The sequence below is a fragment of the Medicago truncatula genome, chromosome 1 (assembly GCF_003473485.1).
Source record: "Medicago truncatula cultivar Jemalong A17 chromosome 1, MtrunA17r5.0-ANR, whole genome shotgun sequence".
Taxonomy (NCBI): Eukaryota; Viridiplantae; Streptophyta; class Magnoliopsida; order Fabales; family Fabaceae; genus Medicago; species Medicago truncatula.
In genome coordinates this window covers 6,315,199-6,332,376 of record NC_053042.1, presented here as the reverse complement: position 1 = coordinate 6,332,376, position 17,178 = coordinate 6,315,199, and the positions used below count along the sequence as shown (strand labels likewise).

The 17,178-nt window shown below is 31.3% G+C and overlaps 2 protein-coding genes across 2 annotated transcripts; both read right to left on the bottom strand.

Annotated features, from left to right (window-relative positions):
* Positions 1-1,620: 1,620 nt before the first annotated feature.
* On the bottom strand, positions 1,621-5,099 carry LOC11419205 (putative disease resistance protein At5g47280). Its single transcript, XM_003589204.3, has 6 exons — positions 4,767-5,099; positions 4,244-4,592; positions 3,439-3,833; positions 2,995-3,350; positions 2,682-2,893; positions 1,621-2,598 (listed from the first exon to the last, which is right to left on the bottom strand). Exons 1-6 carry the CDS (start codon positions 5,097-5,099, stop codon positions 1,772-1,774), a joined length of 2,472 nt encoding a protein of 823 aa, XP_003589252.1. The 3' UTR covers positions 1,621-1,771.
* A 5,186-nt stretch (positions 5,100-10,285) lies between these two features.
* On the bottom strand, positions 10,286-13,986 carry LOC11412581 (probable disease resistance protein At4g33300). The gene is made up of 5 exons (XM_003589203.4): positions 13,255-13,986; positions 12,538-12,932; positions 11,676-12,031; positions 11,358-11,563; positions 10,286-11,250 (listed from the first exon to the last, which is right to left on the bottom strand). Exons 1-5 carry the CDS (start codon positions 13,943-13,945, stop codon positions 10,424-10,426), a joined length of 2,475 nt encoding a protein of 824 aa, XP_003589251.2. The 5' UTR covers positions 13,946-13,986; the 3' UTR covers positions 10,286-10,423.
* Positions 13,987-17,178: the final 3,192 nt, after the last annotated feature.

Here is a 17,178-nt window from a genome sequence, read left to right as displayed (position 1 = left end):
TTGTAACTTAACTTTATACTCTATCATCATCGATTAATTTATGGTATGCTGCGAATTTTTTTTTTTTTTTTTTTTTACGAAAATTAATGATGATTCTTAGTAGACAAAATTATTTTTGTCGTCTTTTAACATAATTTAAGATAACATTTTTATCATTTATCTTTTTTTACGTCATTCTGATCACTATATGAATTTTAAAGATTCAAATACATGGTTTTTTTTTTGTCAGAAAAAAAAAATTATTTACTCATGTTTTTATATGAATTTTAGATTTGACACTTGAAAATCCATATATAAATGGATCAAAAGGAAATAGATAACGTTACAAACGACAAATGATAAAATTATTATTTGAAATTAAATTAACCAAAGACAAATATAATTTGGTCTTCTTAATAAGTAGATATATTTATCGCTCACACTGTTTTTTTCTTTTTTTTTAAAGTTACTGAAATCAGCTTGTGTAAGTAATCCTTAAAAAAAATGTGTAAGTAAGACTATGAATAGTTTAAATATATTTTCCTTAAAAGTATACGTACACACACCAACTATTCAAAATTATATATATATATTTTTTTGGGTGGGGATTATTCAAATTTACAAATAAATTGTAAAGATAAAAAAATTAGTCAGTACCGTAACAAGACGATAAACAAGACAATGTCGCACACAGAGATCTGAATTCTTATAAGCTGAATAAATAAATAAATATTAAATATTAAATATGGATGCATACACATACATCTCTTATACACACATGCATTTCAAGTCACGCCACAATAATCTTATCTTAAACACTATGATATTGAGTTGACTAGAGGATGCTTGACTTGTAAGATTATTAGATCAGCAATAAAAAAGGATAATAAAAAAAATGCACTGAAAAAGATGAAGATTGGATGAAAATAATTGAGTAAGGAAGCTTCTCACTCAGCATCCAGAAGACAGTGACTTAAACCAATGGGTTGCTTTCACTTTTATCACCTTATACGCGTTTTCTAGTGTGAATCAGACAAACCCTTTTAGTGGAAGCATGGAATTGGAACCGGTAGACATTGCAAAATTGATTACATAAAAGTCGGAATATCATGCTTTCACGCAGTTAACATATACACATCACTAACCGTTTTATCAAGATCAAACGCTTCATAAAACATTTATATTTTAGTTTTTTAATCTAAAATGTTAAAGTTGAAAATCTGAATAGTCTGATCTTGATCCAACGACTACAAATATGCTCGCAACATGAATGCATGTTATTCAACTGCAGAAAATTCATATCCTTGTACATGTACAATGTACATGATGTAAACTTATCATCATGATATGGGCACAAAATTTCAATCTTTTGGCCCTACCTTTCCTAATCAGAATGGAAAAAACACATTCCGCTTTTGAAATGATGAAATCTATCCATGGATTTTCCTTATGTTCAGCCGCCTTACCTTTTTATATTATTAAATTATATTGGTATAATTTAGAAAAGAAAAAAAAACAATTTAGGGAATTTGATTATTGAATAAGAAAATGTTTTAACTGCTGAAATCTTTCATTCAGATGCTTTCAGAAATTGACCTTCTTGTTTGTTAACTCATCTACCTAATTTAAGACATTTGAAAGTAATAACAGAAGCTGTGGTTACTTCAGAGTTTAGACTACCAAAAAGATTATGGCCTGATACAATTTCCATTTGAAATAAAGGTTACAATATGAACAAGGATTTACAAAGAATTCTGAATACGAACACAAAAAACATCATAATCATTATCAGTTATTCTCTAAGCCAATCTAGATCATATTCAATCTCTACTACTTGAATATCAACATTAAGCTTGACCTTCTGGACTTCCTTCCACATCCAAGACACTTCATCATCACAAATTACAAGCTGCAAAGAATTCAATGACAATGCAGACTTCGGTATATTTGTAATCATCGGACATTCCCTCATGTCGATTTTCTCTAAATTTACCAACTTACCAATTGCATCAGGGAAGCTTGCAAGGTAAACACATTGAGAAATGTCGATATACTTCAATCTAGTCATTCCACAGATGCTAGGAGGAAGTGTTCTCAAATTTGGACAAGCATATAACCGTAGAATCTCTAGATATCTTAGTGAGCCTAATTCAATAGGTAATCGTGTTAAACTATGACAGTTAGTAAGACTCAAGTTTTGTAGTGACTGTATCCTGCAAATGCTTGAAGGTAACTCGGTTACATCCTCACAGTGATCAAGCGTGAGCTCTGAGATGTTAGGGAAGATATCGGCGATGTTTGAATCTTTTCCTTCAAGACTGTTGTTGATCTTACAAAGGACTATAAACAATTTCCTCAAGCTTTCCATGACTATGCCTGATAAGTGTGGGATGGAAACTTTTTCAAACCAAAGGCTCCTCAAGTTGGTTAAATTCTTGAAAACCGATATATTGTGAAGACAAGCATATGAAGTGCTGTGGTTTATTACCATTAATGCTCTCAATTTTGGCATTCTATTTATGAAGGGAGGTAAGAAGTATTCACTGGATGTGAAATTAATAATCAGTACTTCAGCCTTAGGAAATTCCAAATTACACCAGTCACTTTTTCTCATTTCACCTGCAATGTGAAATTCATCACAAAGATTAATCACATAACATCGAAGAAAGTTACAATATTTAAAAATTACTTTGTATATATACCAGTGTGAATTGAAACAATTTGAGCTTCGAACGGTTGGTCAGCATATCTCAGCCATTCTTTAGGAAGCTGTCCATTATCTTCTCGTTTCGGCATAACTAATCTTCGGCGTTGATTAATGTTTCCACGGTTGCTCAAATTAAGGGCAAGATCTCTTAATATATCATGTTGAGTAACAGAGATCTCAAAGCAACTGCTATACATACCACCAGCACTGAAAAGTAAAAAATGCCAAAAGGGTTTTATAATAATGATCAAGCAAGGATATTAATTCATAAAACACGAATGCATTTATTTTTTTCTGAACTTGCATACCGTGCCTCTTCCACTAAGGTGAGGAGATTCTTGTTTGAAAGCTCAACCACAATTGCATATGCTTCTGTTTCATGAATATCATGGATTTCAACCCACATATTGATTAGAACTTCTAGAGGAATCTTTTTATCCTCAGGAAAGGAGCAAAGGTCCAAGAAACACTCCTTGATCTTTTCGGGTAAGTAATTAGTACTGATTGCCATTCTATCAATCAGATTACGTTCATAGGATTCATCTATACTTAACCCTTGAGAAAGCCTTGTTTTAACACTTAACCAAAACATTTCATTTTGATCTCGCAACGAAGCGCCAATCACTTTAAGAGCTAGTGGAAGATTTCCACATTCAGCCACAACCTGTACATAACACATCACTTTATTTATGGTAAACAGTTCAATCAATGAGCATCGACAAAACTCACAACTTCAAAGATGAAACCATTACCTGTTTGACTAAATTCTGATTAGCTGCGAAAGGAATTGATTTCTGTCCGAAAGCGTGGTGACAGAACAAAGACAGTGCATCATCTTTGTCCAACAATTCAACTTTATAAGTTGCATTAAAAATGGGGAATATGAACCTGGAAACCACAATGAACTTGCAATTAGGCATTCTAAACACAAGCTGCTCCAGCACAGAAGGTGACCACACATCATCCAGAATAACAAGGATTTGAGGTTGGCTCCCGCTGCATTCATATTGCAGCTTCCATTGAGGAACAACATAATTGGTATTGAAACTTCCATTTCCCATTATGTGTCCCCAAATCTTTGCCCTCAGCTGCTCCACATTCGGAGACTGCGAGACAGTCAAAAACAAAATCCTTTCTTTGAAATAGCCTGCAAAAAGCAAATTTTGAAAGTTAAAACCTTTTAAAACACTTTACTCAAAAAAGAAACCATCAAAACAAAACAAACAAAAAGTTAAAACCTTTTGCAACACATTATTTTACTGCAAGTACTAGCAAGCAACCCTCTCCAGCTAAATTACCAGAAGTTGGATTAATTCATTTAACTTTTAGATCAATCCAATAACTAACAATTTAGCTATCTGAAGAGGGTTGCACAAAATTTTTGGCCATTGCTGTTACAAACTTGTTGTCATCATCAAAAATGGAAACTAAGAACCAATCAACAAGACAACAAAACAATTAATGATTTACTTTAAAGATAGCATATTTGAATAATTCACCACCCTAAATAATAAAAACTAGATTATCAAATGTAACAATGAATAGATTATCACTTACCTCTCACTTGTTCATCTCTACAAATCTCTCTGGCAAGAGTAGTTTTCCCAGATCCACCAATCCCAGAAATTCCAACAAGACAAAAATCTTTCCTTCCAACAACCATTTCCATAACCTTATTCTTCCCAAACTCCAAACCAAAACTCAAATCCAAATTCCCCAAACTACCCTCATCTTCCTCACTAGACCTCACAGCTCCCTCAACCCACCCAACACCACCAACGCCAATCTTCATCCCTCCAAAAAACCGCTCCATCCTCCGGTTCGACTCCTCAATCCGGTCAAACCGCTCCGTCATCTCGGCTCTTACATGGTTGATATCAGCAAGTATATAAGCTTGCATCGGAACCTGCAAGAATATTTAAGTTACTGAATGTCAAAATACTTATTATGCTGAATCTCAAACAATGAATATTTAAGTTACCGAATCTCAAAATTACTGTTTAATTTATAAGAAATGAGTTTGAAATAACTTTTTGAATAATAAAAACCATTTTTAGAAAATAACAAACGGATTTTGAACCTGCAAGATTTGTGTGACAGTCTCTTCAAGATTCTCCATCTTCTTCGCAAGCTGAAAGTTACGATAAACGTTCCAGCGACTAGTGGCGAGGACTTGATGAGAAAGCTCAACGCCGGAGCGGAGAATCTCGGAGAGACGATCAAGATGAGATTGTCTCGGCGGTGGAAGTTCGACGCCGGAGTATTTGATTTGTTCAATTGTTGGAAGAATTTCGCGGATGAAGGTTAAGAGCTGTTCAGCGCTTGATCTAGAGTTGAATGTTTTGCGTGAAATTGCTGCAAGCATTTTCCATAAATCTTCATTTGTTAAGGAAAAAAAGTCCGTTAAGGCCATCGGTGATGGTGATGATGACGGCGGCGTTTGGCGCCACCGGTTTGGTGATGATTGCAGTTTTTGGTTAATTTCCTTGTAACTTCGTGAGCTTCTGTTTTTATTATCACTGAAAGGATTGACTTGGTGAGTTTACTATATTGCCCTTATGAGATCAATCATTTCCTTTTTGGTGTGCCATGCTTAGTGCTGCTTATTTCCGCGGACAACGGCAAAGACTAATTTCTCAAGACTGTATGCTGCATCCATATGAAAAAACTACTTTTAAAAGCTTCAACAAAATCACAATGTCACAGTATTTCTGTGGAATCTAATATAAATTCAACCAAATGATACAAGTTTAAATTGTGGGATTTAAACGAGCTGCAAATTTGATGGAATATTTTGATGCAAACTCAAATTGAATACGATATCTTGGATAAGCTGAGAGAAATATGAAACATATCATCTAAGCATTGTTAGGTGGTTTATTGGATTATTGATTTGAGTTTCAAGTATTCAACTAAGATGAGAAAGAGACAAAATGTTAGCTTTGACTAGATATGAATTTGTGGTTATGTTACTACTCTAAGTAAAACAGACACAACAATCCCGCACGCGGGAAAACAAAAACCGGAAGATAAGGTTGTTTGTCTTTTTTGTAGTATTTTTTTTGTTAAATGATTGTACTATTATTTTCTTTGACAAAATGTAGCTTTATCCTTATTTTTATAATAGTTAGGTTGTACATTATATTAATATAATAGATTAAATATGTTTTTGATCTTTATAAATTTTAATTTTTCGTTTTAATCTTTTAATTTTTCTTAAACTTTTAGTTTTTATAAAATTTTCGATCGATATTTTTTGTCCTTATTTTTAAGTCAATTTTTGTATTTTTTAATAAAATTGTGTAGAAATGTGTAGAATATTGCAAAAATTTCTATAAAAAAAATTAGAATTTTTTAACGAAACATTAATTAAATATGAATTTTTAACCATAAAAAATATAAAAATTTATATTTAATTCATGTTTTATTAAAGAATTCTAATTTTTTAACATATAAATATAAATATATGTGAGCTTACTTTAAAGGAGGGATCAAAAGCGAAGATGAAAAACTTTTGAGGGATTAAAAGTTGAAAAAAAAATTAGAAGGACTAAAACAAAAAGTTAACATATTTATAAGGACTAGAAACATATTTAACCCTATTATTAATTTTATTTCTATTAAACATCAATATTTATTTTAAGAAAATGTTTATTAAACATCTCAATAGGTGTATATATTTTGAGAGAAATCAAAATAAAAGCTAGTGCTTTGATAAAACATGACATATTAGTGATGTTATAGAAAAATGATCGGGAGAAAATAAAGTGTTTTGTTTATTTTATTCATGAGAAAAATAATTTATTCATTCTTTTTTGTGAGAATTGATTAAAAAGGTATAAAAGCAAGATGATTGTGAAATTGAGAGAAGTTTGGTAGTTCAATTTCTTCGAACTAAAAGATTAGAAGTTGAAGGTCCTGAGTTCAAATCCAAATGAAGGAGAAAAATAATCTAACAATTAATTATTATTCCCTTCGTCTCTTTAGCATTTTTTTCTGTCTCCAAATAATTGTCATTTTAGAATATCAATGTAACATTTATTAATATTTTTCATTACACATCACTCTTTTATAATTTTTTTAATACCAATACCTAATAAGGACTTAGTTACTCCAATAGAGATCATCTAACAAAATGTCTAAATCAATCCCACCTCTAACTTTTCATTATTTACACCAACAATACAATGATTATTTTAATAAAAAAATAGTGTGAGGTCCACTTAAGAATGAGGGTCATAAGTTAGACCATGGGTCTTAGAAGACCCCCCCCCCCAAAAAAAAAAAAAAAAAAATTCCCCAATGGGGTACCTATTTGGTACCGAGTCATAAATGATAAAGATCTCACCATTGAGGATGGTCTTAACTACTCCATTGACTACAATCATAAAAAAATAAAAAATAAAAAAATTCCCAATGGGTACCTATTTGGTACCGAGTCATAAATGATAAAGATCTCACCATTGAGGATGGTCTTAACTACTCCATTGACTACAACCATTAAAAATATTTTAGTACATGATACTAGTTTTATCATTAAAATCAACACAATTAATCATTTCTTTAAAAATAGTGCACAAACCTTAAACGACTATTATTTTGAGACGAAGGAAGTAGTATTTATCATTCAGAAAAAAATGATAATTATGGAATTATTAATAATAATGAAAGTAATTTTGAAAAACTAACACCTACTATTTACAAATTTATAAAGATGAATTGATTTTTTAAAATATATTTACATTAGATGATACATGAGTCTTGTATTTAGTGAAATAAATCAGGGACGGAGCGGGGAATCATGCTTAGGAAGACCATGTCGAAAGTATAATTTATTAAATAAAAAATAAAATTTTTAACGCTCAACATATACTAACAATTAACTAGAAATTATAACATATGTTCAAAGTAAAAACATATTCGTCCTCGTGAGCTTAACTCGGTTGGCTGGACAATGCATAAAATATGCAAGATATGTGGTTCAAACCCCGACCACTACAAAAAATAAAAAGTAAAAACATATTCAAAATTTAAAAAAAAAAATCAAGGATATAAAAATGATGATTATCTTAAGGCTTGTAATAGAATGAAAAGAGTAAAGTGATTTTTGAATAGTAGAGAAAGAAATACATGAAACAAAGAAAATGCTAATGTAAGAGGATGAATAAAATATGAAATCTCTAGCAGTGAATAATTAATTCACAAACAAAATAATAGGTAATGAAAATTTCTAAGCAAAGTTGTAATGGAGAATTCTAAATCGAGATTTCCATCAAAGATTATGGTTCTTCAATAAATTGCTGACAAAATCTCAAATTATTTTTAGCTTTTAAACATTTGAGTTATGATTAAGCAATCAAAGCAAAGAAACTTTTTTTTTTTTTTTCTTTTTTGAGGGAAAGCAAGAAACTTAAGTGGTTAAGGTATAATATATCGACTCAAAGAAACACTCACTATATAACATTATATAGAGACAAAAAGGATCTAATACACATTAATAAGAAACACTCACTATATAACATTATATAATATAATAGAGACAAAAAGGATTTAATACACATTAATATAAAGAATATTAGTTTTTTTTGGAGAGACTGTGATCTCTTCTAGTCCTTCTTCCAGCTCGTCCCTGAAATGAACTGTTATTCTATTAGTATATGGTGTGAAAGAGAGGTTATTCTATTAGTGTCAGGTGTGAAAGAGGTTAAATCAACATCACGGGTGAGGAATACTAAATTGTGGTACACATTTAATTATGTCTACTTGCAAACAATGAAAACTTGATGTGACGGACGGTGATTAACTTTTGTAACGTAGGATTAGGAATTTAAGATTCTATCGTTGAAACAAGTATGAGAAAATAACGTGAAAGATCTAGATAACTGAAATATATATAAAGAAAGAATGGATGATTTTAGAATCTGAATAAAAAGAATGAAGTTTTGATCAAGGGTTGAGATATGAAATTAGAGAAAATTACATAAGAGAAATAACAGGGAGAGATCCATTTTTCCTATATACTATACGTGAGTTTGAAAAAGAAGTGGGAAGAGAGTAAAATTAAAGGAATGTGAAAAAATAACATGGACTTTTTTCTTCTTCTTTTGGTAAAATAAGCTGTCCAAATAAAATGTATTTTTTCAATGGTAAAATAAGTTCTATTTAAATACTAAAGTAAAAAAAATATAATCAAATTGATCACAAGTTGAGACTTTTTTCATTCATAAGTTGAGATCAACATTAATTAAGTGAGTTAGAAAACACGCTAACGATACATAAATTTTAGAAATCAATGAGAGAACAATAAACCAAATTCTTCATCATAACAATCAAACTAAGTTCTTCTAGATATATGACATAAGTTAGTTCTTTGATTTTTTTCTTCAAAACTCAAATTTTGAAGAGTTCTTCGTAAGTTAGTTCAGAAGTTTTTATAAGCTAAAAATTAATACAAACAGAGTGATAATAATACAAGCTTCAACAAAAGTTCATAAAAAAAAATTGAGGGAAAAAGTTTTCTTTTTTTCCGATCCACATTTTTGAGGGAAAAAGTTGATAATTTATTTGTTTGTTTTTATGTAAAAACATTTGCCAACTAAAAAACATACCTAAGATTTTTTTTGTAATAATAAAATAAGTTTATGACAAAAATTAGAATATTCAAATAGTTATAATTTTAATTTGAAGAAAAATAATTTACCAAAACATTTTTTTTTCTAAAGATGGATATCTGTTCCTACACTACTGAAAAAATAGTTATTATCAACTAAGAACCTCAGTCAAGAGTCAAGCATAAAATCTTTTTAATGTCTCAATGTTCAATGTACCTACTAAAGTGACAAAACAAGCACTTCAAAATAATTGGTCATTGTATTTTTAACTATTTTTATCCAATATTTGAGGGCACATGTAAATTTGTTTTAAGGTAGTTGGCAAAAGAAATGTTAAAAAGTTCAACTCCTGCTAGTGAAAAGAGTAGTTTTCAAATGAAAAGAAGAGAGAATGCTCCACTCCCACTAAACAATCAAAAAAGGACATCATTCTTTTAAGTTCATTGAACTTTCTTGCATCATATTCAATCACTATTACAAAAAGTAATCAAGGAACTTCGTGGTATATATCATTGAAAAGAACTTGTTCCAAATCAAATATTGTTAGAGAAAGTTTGAGAATCTATTGTATTTGGGAGTTGCTAAAACTTATTTGAACTTATCTATTGTAAGAACTTGTGAGATTGTTTAAGGAGTTTACATAAACAACTTATGCCATATTTATAGACTATTTTTGGTTTATTTCCATAAACCTTCCATGATAACTTATGAAAACGGCTTATAGTTAATGTAAAAACAATTTGACTTTATTTTATTTTTTGTTATAGAAGTAGCTTATATAAAAGCACATAATTAAGTTGTTTATTCAAACAGTTAGGTTTGCCAATACTTGCATTATTTTATTTGTTGAAAACTTTGTATCCGACTTAAGGACCGACTACCATTACTTGCATCATTAAAGAACACAATAGTAATTTGTTATATGAAATTGCTCAAGGCTAACAAAAAGACTATGCCTCAATTTAAATTTTTAACCCTTTAAAATGAATTAGCTTATGAAGAAGATAATTTCCATTAAATACAATTATGAACAAGTATTTACAAATCAAAGTACTTGGCTTTATGCCTCAATTATGAACAAGAATTATGGTGCAAAGTGCAAACATCACAATAACATAAACACCAATCACTCACTCAGCCATTCCAAATCAAAACACTGTTCTGATACTTGAATATGAACATTTGGCTTGGCCTTCTCAACATCTTTCCACATACCAAACACTTCCTCATCACAAATTACAAGCCTAAGAGACTTCAATGAACTAGCAGATTTTGGTACTTTCTTAATCATACAGCATTCCCTCATGTCAATCTTTTCCAAGCTAACTAGTTTACCAATCTCTTCAGGGAAACATGAAAAGTTAACACATTGTGAAACATCGATATACTTCAGTCGAGTCATGTCACAGACGCTAGGAGGAAGTGTTTTTAATACCGGACACGCGTATAACCGGAGTATCTCTAGAGATCTTAGCGCGCCTAATTCAACAGGAAGTTGTTCCAAATTGTGACATTCGGTGAGACTCAAGTTTTGGAGTGATTGTATCCTACAAATGCTTGAGGGTAAAGAAGTTACATCATCACAATGATCAAGAGTGATCTCAGAGAGGTTAGGAAAGATTTGAGACAGATTTACCTCTTTACCCTCTAGATTGTTATTAATCTTACATGAAACTATAAATAACTTGCCTAAGTTTTCCATGAGAATGCCTCCAAATTGAGGGATGGAAACTTTTTCAAGCCACAGGCTTCTCAAGTTGGCCAAATTGTTGAAAACTGAAACATTGTGAAGGCATGTATATGATGCACTATAGTTTATTACTATTAGAGCTCTCAAATTTGGCATTTTATCTATGAAAGGAGGTAAAAAGTAGTCCTTAGATGTGAAATTTATGATCAGAACTTCAGCCTTAGGAAATTCAAGTTTACACCAATCCCTTTCCTTCATTTCACCTACAATGTAAAATTCATCACACACATGAATGACATTAGAATTTAGATGCAAGAAAATATAGTATAAAATTCAACACACACGCGCGCGCATATACACACATATATACCTGTGTGAATCGAAACAATTTGAGCTTCAAATGGTTTATGTTTGTTTCTCAGCCATTCTTTTGGGAGTCCTTTCTCTCGTTTTGGCATAACTAATCGTCGTCGTTCATTAATACTTTCGCGATTACTCAAATTAACTGCAAGGTCTCTAAGCACATCATGTTGAGTAACAGAGATCTCAAAGCAACTGCTGTACATGCCACCAGCACTGATAGATCAAGTTATCAAAAGTGATTTTAGAATAAATTTCATTCCTCAGCAATTGCAAACTAACTAAAAAATCATAATCAGTTAAGAATGCTTTCGAGTTGCATACATACCGCGCTTCTTTCACCAAGGTGAGAAGATTTTTATTGGAGAGCTCAACAACAATAGCAAAAGCATCTTTCTCATCAATGTCATGAATTTCAACCCACATATTGATGAGAGCATCTAGAGGGATTTTTTTGTCCTCAGGGAATGCACACAAGTCTAAGAAGCACTCTTTGATATCTTCCTTTAGGTAGTTGATACTTATTGCCATTCTTTCAATTAGGTTGATTTCATGAGATTCTCCAATACTTTGGCCTTGAGATAACCTGTTTTTAACACTTGCCCAAAACATTTCAGGTTGATCTCTCAATGAAGCTCCAATCACTTTAAGAGCTAATGGAAGATTTTCACACTCACTCACAACCTGTTTCCATTGAATACTGTTAGAACAACAATCCTGGTTCAAAAGAAAATAGATACGAAAAACGCAAACAGAGAACACACAAGATCTAATCAGAGTTCGGCCTATTGCCTACGTCTCCGACTACAGAGTGGTTGCATTGATTTTCTATTATTCAAGGTTAGGGTTACAAATTACAATTTATGTTTCAATATTACGGCCCAGTTTACAAGATTACTCTTACGAAAACACCTGTGAGGCTGTGATCCTATTTGGGAGAGCTTATGAAAATAACTTATGATATGTCCATAAGTTGTTTTAAGCTTATTTCTATGAACTCTCTATTACAGCTGATAAAAAAGCTTATAGCTTATATAAAAATAGTTTGACTTGATTTTATCTTTTATATAGAAACAGCTTAAAAATAAGTACTTACATGATAAGAAATTATGTTGTATGCGCTTAATTAAGCTGTTTATCCAAACAAATGTAACCTACTTAATCGATGTGCTGGGAATAAGTTCCATTACCTGTTTGACCAAATTCTCATTAGCTGTTAAAGGGATTGATTTCTGTCCAAAAGCATGGTGACAGAATAATGACAGAGCATCCTCTTCACTGAGCAATTCAACCTTATAAGTTGCAGAGAATATTGTTGGGAATTGGAACCTGGAAACAACAACAAACTTGCAACCTGGTATTCTACACACAAGCTGTTCAAGAACTGCTTGTGACCAAACATCATCTAGAACAACCAAGGTTCTAGCTTCACTTCTGCATTCAAATTGTGGTATCCACCGAGGAACAACATAATTTGGATTCAAATTTCTGTTTCCCATTATGTGTCCCCAAATTTTTGACCTGAGCTGCTCCACATTTGGAGATTGTGAAACAGTAAGAAACAAGATTTTCTCATTAAAATAGCCTGCAAAAATCAGCAATTGTTAAAACTTTTGAAACACTTTCCAACAAAAACACTTGTGAGACTGTTTACAAGAGCTTATGAGAACAACTTATGACATGTTCATAAGCTATTTTCAACTTATTTCCACAAGCTCTCCAAAATATTATTGTAACTAACTATTACATCTAATGTGATAACTAGTCTAGCTAGTTTGTGCATGTTTGAATTGACGGCGAGTTTGACAGAATCACGATGTCACTCAAAATCAGTGTCATCGTGATTATGTCAAAATCACAGTGATTTCAAACAAGTTCTTAATGAAGTGGAATAGATCATCACTTACATCTCACTTGTTCATCTTTACAAATCTCTTTAACAAGAGTTGTTTTCCCAGATCCACCAATCCCATGAATACCAACAACCCATAAATCCTCTCTTCCCATAACCATCTCCTTAACTTTCTTCTTCCCCAAATCCAAACCAACACTCAAACTCAAATTCCCATAATTACCCTCAACCCAATTCTCATCTTCCTCCATACAAGACCTCACAGCTTCCTGCACCCACCCTCCACCTCCCACGCCAATCTTCATCTCACCAAAATACTTCTCCAACTTCCTATCAACCCGATCGAACCCTTCTGCCATCTCATACCTTGTGTGGTGCACGTCAGCTAATATATGAGCCTGCATGGGACCATGCAAAAATCTTGACACGTTCTTTTCAAGCTTCTCCATCTTCTTTGCAAGCTGTAAATTCTTGTACACGTTCCACCTGCTAGAAGCCAAGACTTTGTGAGAAAGCTCGACCCCTGAACGGAGAATCTCTGAGAAACGGTCGAGCTGAAACTGTCTTTGCTCCGGTAACTCATTGCCGGAGTATTTGATTTCTTGTATGGTAGGGAGGAGTTCATTGATGTATGATATGAGTTGTTCTGCGCTTGTTCTGCATAGAAGAGATTTTCTAGATATGTTTATGAGCATTTTTATAAGCTCTGTGGCAATTTCTCCGGCGAAGAAATCGTTCAGTGCCATTTTTGAACACTTCTTAACTACTACTTTCGTTTCTTCGTTGGTTGTTTCTTTTATACTATGTTTGTGTGTTTTTGTTTTTGTCTTATGTTGGTTCTTATGTGGACTATATTGCCCTTGGAAAATGTTACATACACACCATTTATTTTCATACACCTTTGTACACCCTATATACTAGAAAGAGAGAAGAGGAGAAGAAATAGAAAATGTGCTTATGCGGGGTCCACGTGACCACATGTTAGATTTTTATGTGGGTGTTCAGGGGTGTATTACCACCTAAGGATATCTATCTATCATAACTCATTGCCGTTAGTAGTGCTTTGTGTTATTGTGTTCTTTCTTTCTCATATTGTCAATCCCAAAAAAGATTGTTATTCGTCATTTCATTCTTGGGAAGTAGTTTAATTGCTAGATCTCACACATTTTAAATATGAAGAAGGGGTTGTCTGTGTTTGAACCATGACCCCTGCATATATTATGTCATGTCCATGTCAACTGAGTTAAGTTCACAGAAACAAAGATCGTTAGTCATCTAATTTAAACATCAAAATACTTACTAACGATTTAAACATTTCATACATATTAAAAAATGTAATTAATTTTGTAATAGAAAAAGTAGCATTAATGATTCATTGATATTGTAAAACGACTTATAATTTGAGACATTTTTTTCAAAGCGGGTACATGTGATGAGATACAACATGAGTTATCCTCTCTCATCCGATTTTTCTCGATACGAAACATTATGTGATTGAATTCGTGACCATTTACTTAAGGTCCAAATCTTTTAACATTTCTTTGTTAATATTTTACGCACTTTTCAAATATATATATAAAAAAAATAGTTTTCACCGTATTTGTCATTAATTAATTTTTTTTTTTATCTGCAATCATCGTTTCTCTTTTGTTTACCTTATATGACACTTCCAATGTTTACTAGAGGTCAGATTACATAAAGAAAGGTATTCATCTGATTTGTCAAGTGAAAAGAGAAAAGTGTTGGCTTCAATTTCTTCTTCAAATTGGTTACTTTAATAATCTGTTTACTTTCAATATATTTTGACTATGAGGGCATTCAAAAAAGAAATATATATTTGCTTTTCAATATATCTCATGTTGCATGCCCTTTTACAATATATTTATATTCCTACAATACCGCGTTGATATATTTTTTTTGTTTTAATTTTTATATATGACTGTTTTTTAATCGGTCGTACTCTTGGTATAACTGTTCTTATCTCATTTTTTTTTTTAAAATATATATGAGGTTAAGATAGTTAGAGTTATACCACTAAAGAATAGTTAATTTAGAATGAATGATTTTTCTATTGATGATATAATTTATGATTGATTGATAATGTAATTTATTTTTACTTAACGTTTTGTCAAAATTATATTTATAACTCTTGATATATCATTTGTTTTTGTCTTGTGTAACTTTTGGTGCTTTATGGCCATTGGTGCGAGCATGGCTAGGAGTGGTAGGGGTCGATTCTCAATCAACTTCAGATCATTTTTTGCAATTTATTAATTACGTAGGTTGTTCGAGAGGGAGACGGTCTTTTTTCCATTTGATTTGGTTGCTTTGTGTTTCGGTGTTGTGGAATGAAAGGAATGATAGGATTTTTAGAAATAGACAAAGTACTTTGCCACAAATGCTAGATAAAGTGAAATCAACTTCTTTGTGGTGGCTAAAGGCTAGCAATGTTGTATTTAGTTTTGGTACTCAACACTGGTGGTCGAGCCCGCTTTTATGTTTGGGTATTGACTGATATGGTTGTATTTTTGTTTGGACTTTGACATTTTTGTGATTGTTCGGCACATCTTGTACGGTAACAATTACGGTGTCCTCGTTAATATATCTCATTTTTGCTTGTTAAAAAAAAAACTCTTGATATATCAATTATGAAAAAGCTTTTATGTCTTAAAAAAAAAAAAATTATGAAAAAGCTTTTTACATTAGATTGAAAAATGGATTTCTTTTTAATAATATAAAAAAATAGATGATGAATATCATATAAATGATATGACACATATACCTTAAATGTCTTAAAGTTTGAGACCTACTTTTACTGCCCTACCATTCTCTTAAAAACCACAACCCACGGATTTTCCAATTTGAACCAGAAAAATACTATTTTCTCTCGTGTCTGAATGACTAAATTTGAAAATAACATTGATTCTCTAGTTTACAAATTGAAACGTATTTACGTTTTGCCCAATTTTTTGGTTTCATCTTTTTCGATGTGGTAGGAGTATATGTGACCCGAGTTCACTTACAAGTTACACCCAAGTGAACTGGAATGAATTTATGGCAATAGATGCGAAGGTATTTGGTTAAAGAAAATTAATGTATTTAGTAGAAATTTTGAATCAAATACGTTAATTTTCTTTTACTAATTCTTGCTTATATTTGAGACCCATAGTGAAGACCGGATTGAGTATCAAATAAAATGATTGTTTTTTTTTTATTTTTTTATCAAATCAATAAAATGAATTTTAAACATATTAACTCAATTCCTTCACCAAAAACACTTCAACTCAATTATTTTCAATACGACTACTGAACCAAGAGTCACTTAACAAAGAATTAATTAACGACCGATATAAATTATCAGAATCATAAGAAATTCTACTATGGTCACAACTCCAAATAAAAAAGATTTAAACACACTTACATAAAATACTAAAATTAAAACAAAAATAATTTCCCTTCAAAAACAAAAGAATAAAAATAATTTAGTCACGTCAATTAATATCATTGAATTTTATTCTCTTTTAATTTTTTTAATTTTATGTAAGTATACTCAAATCTTTTTTATTTGAGATTATGGGCATAGAAGAGTTTATCCAGAATCATCATATCTACAGATTGAATAAAATATATGAACTTGTTAGAAAAACTTGCAGAAACAAAAAGACTGAATAAATAGAATCTTTAATCATGCAGTGTCATGTATGTATGATGCTTCCTTCAAAAAAAAATGTATGTATGATTGTTTATCATGTGCTATATTACCTAAAATTGACACGAACCTTTGTTTGGGACATATTATTCAGAACGAAAGAAAAAAAAAACAAATAGAGGTGAAAATTGAATCAAAAAGAATTTCACCCTTAATGTTAATTTTGAAAGGAGAAATGATATTTATATTATTTTATGACAACTTTTGTGACAACTGTTTCTCTTATGTTTACATTATATTTTTAATTTCTTTCTATTATTTTGATTTTCA

What these genes read in the sequence shown, in the direction of transcription:
- LOC11419205 (XM_003589204.3), bottom strand. Translation starts at nt 5,099, where the DNA reads ATGGCCTTAACGGACTTTTTTTCCTTAACAAATGAAGATTTATGGAAA. An exon ending in CTGTCACACAAATCTTGCAG is followed by an intron (nt 4,593 to 4,766) that starts GTTCAAAATCCG and finishes ATATTCTTGCAG; the next exon opens with GTTCCGATGCAAGCTTATAT. An exon ending in AATTGTTTCAATTCACACTG is followed by an intron (nt 2,599 to 2,681) that starts GTATATATACAA and finishes TTCACATTGCAG; the next exon opens with GTGAAATGAGAAAAAGTGAC.
- LOC11412581 (XM_003589203.4), bottom strand. Translation starts at nt 13,945, where the DNA reads ATGGCACTGAACGATTTCTTCGCCGGAGAAATTGCCACAGAGCTTATA. An exon ending in TAAAGATGAACAAGTGAGAT is followed by an intron (nt 12,933 to 13,254) that starts GTAAGTGATGAT and finishes TGATTTTTGCAG; the next exon opens with GCTATTTTAATGAGAAAATC. An exon ending in ACCTTGGTGAAAGAAGCGCG is followed by an intron (nt 11,564 to 11,675) that starts GTATGTATGCAA and finishes TTGATCTATCAG; the next exon opens with TGCTGGTGGCATGTACAGCA.